Genomic DNA, 13,701 nt, shown 5'->3' with positions numbered 1-13,701 from the left:
CACGTTCAGAATTTTGTGCACGTGCACATGTGCAGCTACCTGGGGCGGAATTCCACGGGTGTATCGGGAATTATTTAGCACAAAGTTCAGAGCTGCTGCACTACAGAGACGTGGAGGGAAACCACGAGACTGTGACACACCGGCGACCAAGTGAAGAAGGTGCTTCAAACAGAAGAGGCTGACACGCCGTGTCGAGACTGCTGATAGGTCAAGGTAAACGCCTAAAAGTCAGTTCCTGAAGACCACTGGTGCATCCGATAAGGGCAGTGGTCCATGGGACAGGTGACAGCCTGAGTGGATCAAGAGGAGAAAAATTGGAAGCAGCAAGTAGGGACTAGTCTTCTGGTAGAGTCTGCATGAAAAGGAGGCAAAGAAAGAGAGGAGAGTCGATTTCGTTTTAGGATGACAGGCAAGACCTTGCACGCTGATGGAAAGGTGAGCTCTTCAATTCCTTCCTTCAAAGACAAATGCACGGAGCTCCCCTGTGCGCCAAGTGCTCAGAACACAGAGACTGATAGGCTCTCAGAGGCCGTGGCGAAAAGCAAAGTTAAAACTATGACAGGAAGATAGATATTCCAGTGTGGGTAAATATAGGATGACGTGGATAAAAAAAAAGAAGGGCTCCTTGGGAAAAAGGCCAAGTAAGGATTCCAGCAGATTAAACTTTGACCTATTCGAAGTGAAGCAGGAGGTCACCACGCAGAGATATTCCATGCCGAGGATACTCCATGCAGAGGAGATACTCCATGCAGAGGAGCATCTCTGCAACGAGATCTGAAAGCACGGGTACGGTTGAGAAACTGCGAATAGTCCACACGGCAGGCCTGAAGCACAGGTGTGGAGGGGCAGTGGGGATGAGCCAGATTCTGAACGATTTTAGACGTCAAGCCAAGCGCTGCAGCCAGTTTTCTGATGACGGCTATGGGAAGCTCTCCAGGATTTTAAGCAAGCGAATATTCGCTTTTTAAAACTACTTCTTTGGCAGCAGTGGGTGAGATAGGCTAGAGAGGAGCCAGACGAGAAGCAGAGTGTCCAATACATACAAAGCTATGTTAGCGATTAAGGTAATAGCAGAGGAGAAGGCAGCCTGGTGACATTTAGAAAATGTATCGCCGGATACGAGTGTGTTTATGTGAGGGGGTGTGTGTAGGAAGACACAGTAATAACAAGAAGGAGCCAAGGGAGCACTCCCAGATTGTTTTAGATGACGAGCAGAGCAAAGCCCTACGTGAAGACAGACTTCATGGGAAAAATGCTTCAGCAAAGCGCAGAGGGCTCGACCAGCCAACCAGGCCCGGAGCTCAGGAGAGAGATGAGCACAGCATAGCTGAGCATCGTTAGCCTTTCCGTGCTTGGCTGAAGCTAGATATGAGGATGAGAAAGAGATGTCCCAGAGCAAGTAAGAAAGAAAAAGAGTTGAGATGAGAACGCTGGGAAACATGGTTTGTTAAGCAAGAGAACTGATTAAAACACACACACACGCACACACGCACACACGCACGCACGCACGCACACACGCGCGCACACACACACGCACAATAAATGCAACCAAGTAGGTATTTCTCAAAGCATACTGTTGTTCTTTTTCTACTGGTACCCACCTTAAATATAATTCTATTATTTTTAGCTTAACAAGATATCCTAACACAGGACTTTGTACACAGTAGGTGTGTAAATGAAGCAGGACATAGTTTACATTTACAAGTAGGGATTTTGCTCAAGGCTGATTAATGAAATCTGACAGGAAGCAATATAGAAGAAAGAGAAATTTGGGAGGTATTTAGTCATTGAAAGGGTTACAGATAGTTTAAAAGAATGGTATTTGGGGAAAGGTATGCAATTACTCATGAGAAAAGTCGATTCTGAGAAACATTTTAGAACCAGCATCTAAGTAGAATGTTAAACGGAATCAGAAATCAATTAAATGGTGAGAATAATTGTTTAAGTTTGATTTTAAGGAGATCATCAGTGAATTTGGTAAAAAGTTCCACCAAATGGGAAAATATCCCAAGAGAAAGAAGAGCTAGTATGAACGTCTAAGGAATTTATGAATGGAAAGTGATATAGTTAACTGGAACAAGAAAGGCTATCAATAATTATTTTACAAAATAGAACCACAAATCAGTTCCCAGCATGACTTTGGGACCAAGCTCGCTTTTGCGTTTCTCGTTTGTGTTACCTGTTTGTATTCCAGCTGTCTGCTTCTCGAGTTGCCGTCTTTTTCTGCACTCCATAAACTGCCCTTGTCAAATCGGCCACGAAGACATGCTAGTTCTTTCTCACGTTCCTAAAACCATCAAAAGCTCTATTTCACACAAGAGCCAAGTTTAAGAATGATATGCAAACACTACTGTTTGTCTTCAGTTTTAAGATTAAAAAAATCACAATGTACCTGGAACGCAGGACAAATAACATTTCTAATTTGAAATAAGGGATACGAAGAATCGAGGAGCTATTTATCTCAGTCAAAAAGACCAGTATGAGAACACACGATTTGATTTCTGTAGGTTCTTTGCTGAGACCACGTAATGGATAATGGTAAAAAGCAGGGAGCCATACCTGCTTGAGGCGTTGGGCTACATGGGTAGTAGATGAAGATGCGTTTTGCTTGAACAGTCTCTCTTGGATGGCCTTTGTGTTTGGAGTGATAATGGGGGTTTTCGGAGGTGTGCTACGAGCTGGACTTTCTTTGCTGTGTTCTTGACAACGCTCTCCAAAGCGTTCCAGGAAAGACTTAATTCCTGCTCCTCCTACAGAAAACACACACATTTTTGGAGGCTATTCAGAGTAAGTAACAATTACGATTTCTATGGAGAGAGTTCTGAAATCCAGTACAGCTCCAAAATACTTTTTGATTCTACTAGAAATATTCATCCAGAAAGTGAACAATATGAAAATAGTTGAAAATTTTTAAAAAATTACCATACTATTTAATTCCATGCCTATAATTTAACTATAGAATTTAGTTCTTTAAAAGAAAATTGTTTTTAAGGTAGAATAAAAGGATGACAGGGATTAGAAAACCCTTAAACTAAATAATCAGAACCTAAATGACTGGAAATTGTATTAATAATATATCCTACCCACCAAGTATCCTGGCCATGATAACTCAACTACTTATATTTCTACAGTCCGACTTATTTTAACTTGCTTTCAAGAACTCCAACATATGAAAATCCAGGAATTCTTTTTCTCTCAAAAATAAAAATTAGAGATTATTCACTTTACCAAAGGATGTCTTGATTATACGGTCTTCAAACATTACTCATTTAAAATAGCAGGCAGTACATTTAAAGTAGAACAAACAGGATAAATATCACCTCCATCATGGGGATGCTGGAACTGTACTATGTAAAAGGAGGTTATCTCTATCAGAAATTGGCAAACATTTTCCTAATAGGAGCCAACAAATAAATATTCGGGGCTTTGCAGGCTACATGGCCATTGTCACAGCTACTACACTCGGCATGAGGCATGCAGCAGCCACAGACAATAAGTGGGCATGGCTGTGTTCTGGTACAAACTCCTTTGCAAAAACAGGTAAAGGGCAAAATCTGACCCATGGCTATAGTTTGAAGACTCCACATGTCACTCATTACCACTTCATCCCATAACTCAAACTAGAGTCCATTATAAATACAAAGAAACATGTAAATTAAGTATCTCTGAGGCCCTGTTAATGTATTCTGGGAATACACATTAGCCAAGAATAATAAGAATGTTTTTCTATCTATGCTGTTCTTATCTATGCCCTCAGTCTTTAGAAATTTTGGAGTGACTAACCCTACTTCATGTTAGGATTTTGCTATTGTTCCCAGTTCTCATTTTGGCTCTTCTGGAAACTGACTGCTGGTTCCTACTCACCCCATAACTAATGGATCCCCCACTCTTATCTGTCTACTTCTCTATTATGATGAACCATAGTTTCTGGAGAGAGTGTGTTTTCAAGAAGTTAAAAATTTAGATTAAAACAGTCTCTCCAAAAGTAACTCTAATGAAAAAGAACATAGTTCAAAGTAAACAATATTACTATAGATTTGAATGATATTTTTTAGTCCTGTGTCTCTCAATCAACAGCATGTGGGGCATGCCAGTAGGTATAAGGCGCCACAAGATAATTATGGACTTCCAGGAGCATCAGTTTACTTTAGTAATTTTGAACTTTCACATGTCCACACATACAGCATACACACAAATCAATGTAACTAGGAGTGGAATCATTTGTATACGCATTGACCTCCCTTTGCTAAAGGTGCTTTCATAATGAAAGTCTGAGAAGCACTACTCTGCAAACACACTTGGTTACAGACTATTTCTCCATTATGCCCTTAAAATGTGACTTCCAAGCAGACATGCTTTGTCTGCATCAAAAAGTACAGAAGACAATATCTAGCACAGTCATTCTAGAAAACATGCACGTATAAACAGTTCGAATGTAACAGGTGAAATGCTTTGACCAGTAACTGGGTTAGTCTACACTAATGAATATTCATTCAATCAATTAAAGCTGAATTCGAAAAACGTCTCCTTTGATAATTCAGGCATTTGCTCTGGCAAACCCACGCTGTACCATCACAACTGGATATTTAAAATGCTGAGAACAGACACTCTGAAAGTTGTCATTACTAACTTCAGATTTTTTAAAAAATACATCACCCGGTGTTGTAGATTTGTCTTTAGGTTGAGACTGCAGACAAATTTCTCTGCTTAATTCTTCTTTGGGCTGAACTGTCTGGGGTACAGTCGACTTGCCAATGGGTTTCGATACCTCTGTTTTCAAAGGACTCACAGAAGTTTTTTGAAGTACCTCAGGATTTTGTACCCCACAATTTTTAGCATCGGTGATGGATACAGATTTCACTGGAGAAGCAGCAGCTTTCTGAAACATGATAATACTTAGGGTAAATAACATCCACAGGGTCTAAAGGTAGTCCTATAACAAAACTCAAATCCTATTTGCTTGGTGGCCCTTACATAAACTACGGAAAAAGATTTTCTTGCTGTCTAATAGATCAAACCAATGTGAAAGCTTTGAAAAAAAAAATCAATTTTGAAAATGTGATTATTCAAATTATAATATTTGATTTAGTCTGCATAATAAACTGATGGATAATTTGGGATGAGGGTCAATCACTATTTAAAAAAAACAATTTCTTTCATATAATTGCACTAGAACTGTGTTAGACCAAATTACATATTTTTTGTTTTAATTCAGTATTAATTTAACAAAATCAAATCATGTACCTGATGCTTATCATAATAAGGTATTTAGTAGTTACTATGTGCCAAGCACTACGCTAAGTGTTTTATGTACATTATCCCATTTCGTCCTCCCCATAATCCTTTCTCTCTCATTTTACGAATGGAAAAACAAGGTTTTGCAAGATGAAGTAACTCGTCCAAAGCCACGCTTCTAATCGTGTGGCGAGGCTGGGATGGAATGCAGGTCTAATTTCCAAACCCAGCTCTACACTTAAAGACACTGCTCAGGAACACAACCTTTTTCCGTTTTGGTTTCTAAAGATTGTTTTTAAAAACCGTTGAGGCAGGACACATGAAAGGTAAGCTTTCAAGCATTTCGAAAGGCAGGTGACTACAACTACAAGTGCAGGTGACTACAGCTACGAGTTTTCAGAAATATTTGATGCACTTATACACATACCTAAAACACTCTAATGGAGAGTGCAAGTTTTCAGAGCTCTCCCTGATGACTAAGAAGAGACTCTGCCATTCCATATTAACATACTTTAGAATTGCACTAAATTAGTGTTAATTTAGTTAACCGCCAATTTATCTCGGGACAGAGTACCAAATTTAAGGTATGTACTTTTTCTATGAAACAAATATTCTAAAAATACCTATAAACACTAGGAACATGTTATAAAATACACAGCTACACGCAAACATACAACATCACTCATAACAGAAAAGGTTTCCAAAACTGTACTTACCGTAGAGCTGGAAACGGCGCCCTTAGCCACAGGGGCACGCTCAGGACTCGGGGTCTGGCCTTTACTCAGCGAGGCCTCGCCACCCCTGTGGGAACAGCATGCAGCTTCCTGCTTAACACTGCTGCTATTGATCCTGGCAGATGCTCCGCTTGCAGAGGAAAATTTGGATAAACAAGCGGTACCAGGCTGTCCTTGTGCACTGTTCTGCTTTGCAGATGAGCAGTTGACGTCATCTTCCCAGGAGGAAATAGTTGCAGCGAGGTCGGCCAGACGACCCCTCCTCCCAACTGGGGGTGCTGAGGCTTTGGACGGTTTGGGAGGGGAGGCCGCCTTTTCCTCCGGTGGCCTTACGGAGATGAGTGAGCTCTCGGGGATATCATCTGAAAATGTTTTCAGAAAAACAGTAACAGCCATGTTCAAGAGATGTATGTTTGTGTAAATACCAGGATCGCTCCATTCAGAATTTTAAATGAGGTTAACAGGTTTAGCTGGTAAAAAGCTCTCCCAGGCGTGAAGCTAAGTGGCTTAAATTTGACAACATCTTTTCAAATCAGATAATACTTAATCCGAACTTTTTAAAAAATAACTTTGTTATAGCTATGCCATAAGATACCATACATTTAGGTTATATTTTTAGAGTTAATTCACAGTGCTATAATACTGCACAATTTAAGATTATGTATTCCACAGGAACTTTTTGTTTTAAAAATGGATTGGACCAGTGCTGTATAACAGAACTTTCTGCAATAATGGAAATGTTCTAAAGCCATGCTGTCCAGTACAGTAACCACCAGCCACACGTGGCTAGTGAGCATCTGAAATGAGCTTAGGGTAACTAGAAACTTACTTTCGTTTTAATTAATTCAAAATGTGAAAGCTACATATGGCTAGTGGATACGGTACTGGTGAGCACAAGGTTAGACTGAAATGTTTTCCTGCAGTTACCTCATTTGGAGATAAATCTCAAAGAGGTGACCCTTCGCTAGTGAGGGATCTAGGCCTGATGCGCGAAAGCATACAGCGAAGTCAAGGCCACGGCATTTTCCCGTCCACAAATTCAGTCGATGGGAGAGGGACTCCTCCCACTGTCCTAGGCTTAGACCTCTGCCTGAAGTTTCAATTCTGCTCTCCCCAAATCCTCAGAGACCTTGCTCCCAATAACCCCTCTTCCTCTCTGCAAACTTTCTTCTCTGCACATCATACGCTCAAGTCCCTCTCACCTTAAAAGAAACGAACATTCTCTCATCACAGGGACCCCCTTTTGAGCTACTGTGCCTCATTCTCCACACGATATTCACTCACCGCTCAACTCACTTCAACCGCCTTCTGCCTACACTGCTTCCCAGAAGTTCCTTCTGCTATTGTCACTAGATGCCAGTACGCACTTTGCAGGCACTTTGTAGGCCGTGTGTTTCCATTCGTGACATCCTGCGCTAGTTCTATCTTTGCATCCACTTCTATCCTTCCTGGTCTCCTAGCAACTACTTCCTTTTGGCTACTCCCCAGGCACTGAAGATAACATACCTGAAGTTGAAATCACGACCAACTTCCTTCTCATCATGGCCTCTTCCTCTTTTCCCCCCTTATCCTCCACCATCTAGTCATCATGTCCTACAGATGCTTTCTCCCAAATCTCTCAAATCCAGCCTCTCCTCTTCGCTTCCACAGGCCTTCGTCAGGGTGTTTCTGGATTACACCACCAGCCTCCTAACTGGTCTTTCTGCTTCGAATCTCTACACTCTTCCATACTTCCTCAATTCTGATGCCAGGGTGAGCTTTCGCAAACATCTGCCAGCTAACCTCTCCCAGCACCTCCCTATCAGCCTTTGGAATTTGGGTTAAATTCCAAAGGCTCTGGCCCTTGCTGCTTTCTTCAAATTTATCTCGTTTTTCTACCACAGTGCAGTCCGCCGAGCTGTCCGCCTGCACTGTGCTGGTGCGCTTTGGAACTGCTTTTACTGATCTGAGCTTGGAGCAGGGCTACCTGCGTATCTTGAGAAACCTTATATGTTTCCCAGCCTGCCCAAAGTCATCTTTGAGGACATAGGGAAGAAAGTTCTCTAGGGTCTTACTGCCAGTGATGGTTCCGCTTTATCTTACAAACATTAGTCATGTAACTCAGCGGTCCCCAACATTTTTGGCACCAGGGACTGGTGCTCCTATGAGAATCTAATGCCTGATGATCTGAGGTGGAGCTGAGGTGGTGATGCTAGCACTGGGGAGCGGCTGCAAACACAGATGAAGCTTCATTGCCTACCAGCCGTTCACCTCCTGCTGTGTGGCACGTTCCTAACAGGCCACAGACCGGGGATTGGGGACCCCTGAAGTAACTGATAATGTTTCCCTCTTCCCATTGGCTGCTAGGAAGCTCAGAGCCATCTCTAGCAAGTGTAGGGGACCTAAAGGCCTTACTTAATAAACTAACCTTAACCTTCGCTGTTTTTCCTTCCCTTCAGGCTGATCTCCTTATTTTTCTTGTTTTCTAATATAGGTATTTTTGTAAGTCATCTCAAGGCTTTTTTTTTTTTTTTTTTAAACAGGGCAAGAGATAAACTATATCACAGAAGAACCCTGAACCCTGTCACATGACTGTTGATCTACTCTCAGGCCCTCCATCTATTTGTGGGCCCATGAAAGGCAGAGGCCAGGTCCCCTCGTCTGCCTCCAGCACCTCAGCACAGGAAGGCGCTTTGCAGGTGCTCAGCGAGCGTTCTCTCCCGCAGAAGAGCACTGCTTTCCTCAGTCACTCTAGTTCATTTAGTTACCGGATCCACGAAATAGTTCCTGAACATATTGCTGAAGGTCAGCCGCACTAATAGTATAGTTTGTTCTCTGCTGTTTTACATTGCAAATATAAGATAATTCTGTTACAAAATCGGGCTTTGGAGAACTAGTCTAAGAAGCTCATCATCGCCTACTTCAATGAGAACAACCAACAGATCAAAGTACTACTGACTTGCAAACCATCTGTTAGTGACCAAGACTCGAGATATGGGCACAATAAAACCATTCACCTTTCAGGTGTCAACTGATAAATAAAAGTTTCAACAAACCAAGCCGAATCTTAGGGAAACGGAGAGGAGGCCCACACCCCACCCATCCGTTTGATACCTGTCGTACCATTCTCCCAGTGACGCCGCTGGGCGGCCAGCTTCTGCATCCGCGCTTTAACCGACGAGGCTGCGGCTGCTCCCGGTTTTGAATTTGGCCCTTCGCTCGCCGGCGCCGGCACCGACTGGGCCGGGGGGTCGCTGGCCGGAGCGGGTGCCTGCTGCCGCGCCCGAGGACACGGCTTCGGAGAAGGAGGTTTTGCAGAAGCTGACTGAACCGGCTGTTCGTTTTCCCAGTTCGAAACGTCTGCTTCAGTGTTGTCGGAACAGCGTTTTTTTGATGGTGATGGTTTTGTACAAGATTTCTCTACATTAAAAAGGAAAAAGACATGGATGGACCTCAGGATAATCACGCTAAGCGAAATAAGCCAGACAGAAAAAGTTGAAAACAACATGATATCACTTGTATGTGGGATAGAAACCTAAAAGCCACAAATGAACAGGACAAACGAACAGAGACTCCTGGACATGGACTATAGACTAGTGGTGACCAGAGGGGAGGAGGCAGAAGGAGAAGGGGAGAGGTAAAGGCGTCAAATATGTCGTGACAGAAAGAAATCTAACTATGGGAGGTAAACACACAGTGTAAATATATATATGCCTTACTGGTAAAGTGTACAGCTGAAACTTATTGGATTTTGTTAACCAACATCACCATAAAAAAATAATTAATCTTTTAAACAAAAAAAAAAAAAACAAGAGGACAAAAATTCAAAATTCCCTAATTTCTCACAGCATGAAAACTTGCCTTAGGTACTTAAATTAATAAAACATCATGTTTCTCAAATCCTTTAAATGATTTTACCTACAACAAGAAATGTGTAAAATTCTACTTTTTTTCAGCAACTTAGAAATCTGATTTGAGAGATTTCTTTTTGAGAAAACATAATTTACGGTTTAAAAAATCTGAATGAAAAAAATTCATATAATGTTCGCAAGATATGTGCATAGTACTTTATGTAGTCTTAAGACACAGGAAATTAAAAGTGACACATGTGGAATAAGCAAATGTTCCAGGAGGCATTAAAGACCATACGGCCTGACCACCTCCTTTTTAGGTAAAAAAAAGGCAAGCCTGGAAAAATTCAGTGACCTGCCTAAAGTGACACAACCGAACTAAGAGTAGAAACCAAGCTTTCCATATTTCGAACAAGCTTTCATGGAGCCATAATAAACAAGAGTAGAAGGGCACCTGGCTTAAGGTATAGGAGAGAGGCAGGGCACCAGAAAAGTGACCGAATCACCTGGTAAATACCAAACGAATTTATCAGCACAAGTGTTTAACAACATTTCCCATTTTAAACTTCCATGAACACTTATAAATTAAATTTTAAAATCCTAAAATAAAAAGGAGCTATCCAAACACAAGGCATATTATTTCTACCTAGGAATGAATTTTAATACATCTCCTGGAAAAATAATAATTTCCGAAAGTAAGCACGTAAATGCCGTAAGAGATGTTTCATTGGTGGTCTAACCAAGTGATCTTGCTCCGGGAGTGACCACAGTCGTGTTCGTGAGAAGCCACGACTGCCCTCATTGACGTCGATCTAATTAAATATGCATCACAAAATTTTCTAATTTTCTGTAATTCATTTACTTATTTAATCATTTTTGGAAAGTGTTTCTATTTTAACATGCAATACCACCTCAAAATACAGAATTCTTTAAGTTTACCGTCCTAATGTAAAACCATAAATAATGCCTTCATTTAAGCATTGAAATGCAGTTCCAACCACTAGTTTTCAAGTGCGCAGTACTATTTAGTTGTATAAACTCATGTCGCAGTGGAAACAGAAGACCCTGGACTGGGGCCAGGCCTCTATCTTCCTGGCTGAATATCATATGTGTGTATTTCTCTCCCTCCCTTCAAAATATATAAATACACAAAAACAAATTCTCATTTTATGGTTTGCTTCCAAAATAACTGTTGCCAGCCCCACGCCCTCATCTCTGCTTCTGCCTTATATAATACTCTTTTTCTACCTGCATTTTAAAGTTATACTAAGGAAAAGTATGACCTCCAGACTATTCCGCACTCTAGGAAAAGCCTGAGGCAGGTGGCAGGGGACGCCAGGATTTAGGAAAGAATAAGATAGGTTTCCGAGTATGTGTGAGCGTGTGTTTCATTTCACCAGTTCTGCGCCTAGCCCTCAAGAGTTGGCTCAGCAGGTGATGAAAAGGCTCATGACATTTCAAGCAGGTGCAAGGAGGTCTGCCTTTCATTGCCCTGCTCATGCCAGAGACACCACTGAACGTGGTCCAGCGGTTCTAGCATCGTTGGAGCAAATACACTCCACAGCACTGCCCATGTAAGCATTCTTCTGCTCCTTTCTTCTTCTTTCTTCCATTGGGGGGCTTTAAGAATAATTTTGGATGGAGAAAAATAAAGTTCAACCAATCGATTTAAAATATTTGTTAAAAGAAACTCCGCTATGGCCCTATAGGTCCTAGGGTTGATATAATAACCTTGAAATAGAACAGAAGCCAATCTTTCCCCGAGAGGCTGTTACATTAGCCCCCCCGAGACCTTGGCTCTTCTGCATGCATGATGAAATGTCTGGGGCTTCTCTCCTTTATGACATGCAGGTTTTGCTTTTCCTCGGGCTTACCTCCACTGGCAGACAGGGGCTGCTGGTTACTTGCTTCTGAAAGCGGCTCTCTGGCTCGCTTGGCGTGAGCCGCAGACCGGGCTGCGGCCGTGGGCCTCTCAGCCATCTTTTTCTGAAGGTTCTCTCGCCTGGCACGGGTTCGTTCAAGCAGTTTCTACATATGGGACATTGAAAACACAGTTTAGTCGAAGGTTCACAAAACTTCAGTTGTCTTCTAAAATCACCAATTGCCATGTAGGATAAAAGTGAAATTTTAAGAGTGAAATCCTATGTAACTTAAGATTCACCAAATGAGCATCCCAATGTCAAAATTATTACAGATGTAATATGAACAGTAATGGGGGGGGTGGATAAAATGCGGATAGAGCAAGTTAGCTGCGTAAGATTTTAAATGGCCACGGATTTTTTTTCTGTTTCCATCAAAAGGTAGAATCTATTTCCATATCCTTGAATTGTGCGGGCTTTATGATTTACTTTGACCAATAAAATGTGGCAGAAGTGACACTGGGTGACTTCCAATCCCAGGCCTCAAGAGGCCTTGCAGTGTCCACTCCTTCTCTCTTGGAACACTATACCATACGAAGAAGCCCAGGTCAAGCCTGCGAGAGACACGTGGTCCAGCTGACAGTCAGCATCAACCACGAGACATGAGAGGAAGGCCATTTCAGGCCCTCCGGTCCCAGATAATTTGCCAGATCATAGCAGACACCTGCACGACCCCTGGGGAGAGCAACAGAAACACAGCCCAGATGAGTTTAGTTTAAGCACTAGTTTTAAGTACTTGTTTAAGAGCTTAGTTTTAAGCACTAAGATAAATGAGCAGAATAATGGTCCCCCAAGGATATTCATATCCGAATGCCCTGAACCCACGAATATGTTGCCTTACATGGCAAAAGGAAGTTTGCTGGTGTGATTCAGTTAAGGACCTTGAGGTGGAGAGGTCATCCTGGATTATCTGGACCAGTGTAACCACAATGGCCCCAATAAGGAAAGAGAGGCAGGAAAGTCAGAGTCAGAAAAGCTGAGACGATGGGAGCAGCAGAGGTCAGAGTGGTATTATCGGTGGCTGTGAAGACAGATGAAGGGGCCACGAGCCAAAGAATGCAGGTGGCCTCTAGAAGCTGGAAAAGGCTAAGATATAGATTCGCTCCAAGGGCCTCCAGAAGAAACACGATCCTGAGGGAAAAAAAGCCCTACACAATCTTATGTTTTATTTAATTAAATATCAATATAAAATAAAAGTTTAAGTTGAAATCTCAGCCATCCCATAAACTCTTAAGTCATGAATACTTTTTTTACCCTGAACTGAAACTCCTATTTGAATCGGTGTGGTAAAAACAAACACACGACCTGTAAAACCATTTACTTCCTTCCAAATATGCACAACTACAGGAGGGGTATAGGTTACTGGGCAGACATTACAGACTGCTGGGCAAACATAGATACAGTGCTTAGCAGACCAAGAAATTAAACTCTCAGCTTTTTAATTCCTTAATTAAAATAGAATAACAATTTTTAAAAATTCCTCCGAGTATACAAAAGAAGCAGGAGCTAAATGGGGAAGAAGACACAATTCTCTTCTCAGGGATGATTTCTAATTTAAAGCTCATTGAAAGAAGTGACACTAAATCTAAATGTTATGTCACTGAAAAGGTAAGTTATGACCCAAATGCCTTCTAAAATACAAGACTTTCACTCTTTATTTTTATTTTTTTAACGCCTACAGCACCTGGTCGTCCTAGGTGGTCTCCCATCCAAGTACTAACCAGGCCCAACCCTGCTTAGCTTCTGAGATCAGAAGGACCGTCACCCTTTAAATAAAAGTCTTCGACAACCTCAAAAGATATATTGTTACACAAATTCATATGTGTCTGACAATCTTCCCTATGATAAAATGTGTCACTCCCCAGATGCAAAACGGGCCTCGTTACATGCCTTTATGGACATGCCCACATTCCACTCCAGTCTGTTAGAACACTGTGACTCAGTGCATCTTCAGTTACTAGGAGCAACGGTCACAACAAAGGA

The 13,701-nt window shown here is 41.8% G+C and overlaps 1 protein-coding gene across 3 annotated transcripts in view; it reads right to left on the bottom strand.

Annotated features, from left to right (window-relative positions):
* ANLN (anillin, actin binding protein) overlaps window positions 1-13,701 on the bottom strand; it is a 46,744-nt gene that overhangs the window by 28,953 nt on the left and 4,090 nt on the right. For 2 of the 3 annotated variants that reach the window (XM_039862751.1, XM_039862753.1), the window contains exons 2-7: window positions 11,674-11,827; window positions 9,063-9,368; window positions 5,952-6,331; window positions 4,657-4,879; window positions 2,560-2,750; window positions 2,180-2,287 (exon numbers count right to left, since the gene is read on the bottom strand). In XM_039862751.1, the coding sequence (XP_039718685.1) occupies window positions 2,180-2,287; window positions 2,560-2,750; window positions 4,657-4,879; window positions 5,952-6,331; window positions 9,063-9,368; window positions 11,674-11,827 (1,362 nt within the window). The remainder of the gene's footprint in view (window positions 1-2,179; window positions 2,288-2,559; window positions 2,751-4,656; window positions 4,880-5,951; window positions 6,332-9,062; window positions 9,369-11,673; window positions 11,828-13,701) is intronic. The other variant, XM_039862752.1, reaches the window with a different exon arrangement.

The sequence above is a fragment of the Pteropus medius genome, unplaced genomic scaffold (assembly GCF_902729225.1).
Source record: "Pteropus medius unplaced genomic scaffold, Ma_sr-lr_union100, whole genome shotgun sequence".
In the NCBI taxonomy this organism is placed as follows: Eukaryota; Metazoa; Chordata; class Mammalia; order Chiroptera; family Pteropodidae; genus Pteropus; species Pteropus medius.
Note: the sequence above shows the minus strand (reverse complement) of the source record. Positions and strands in the feature narration are given on the sequence as shown.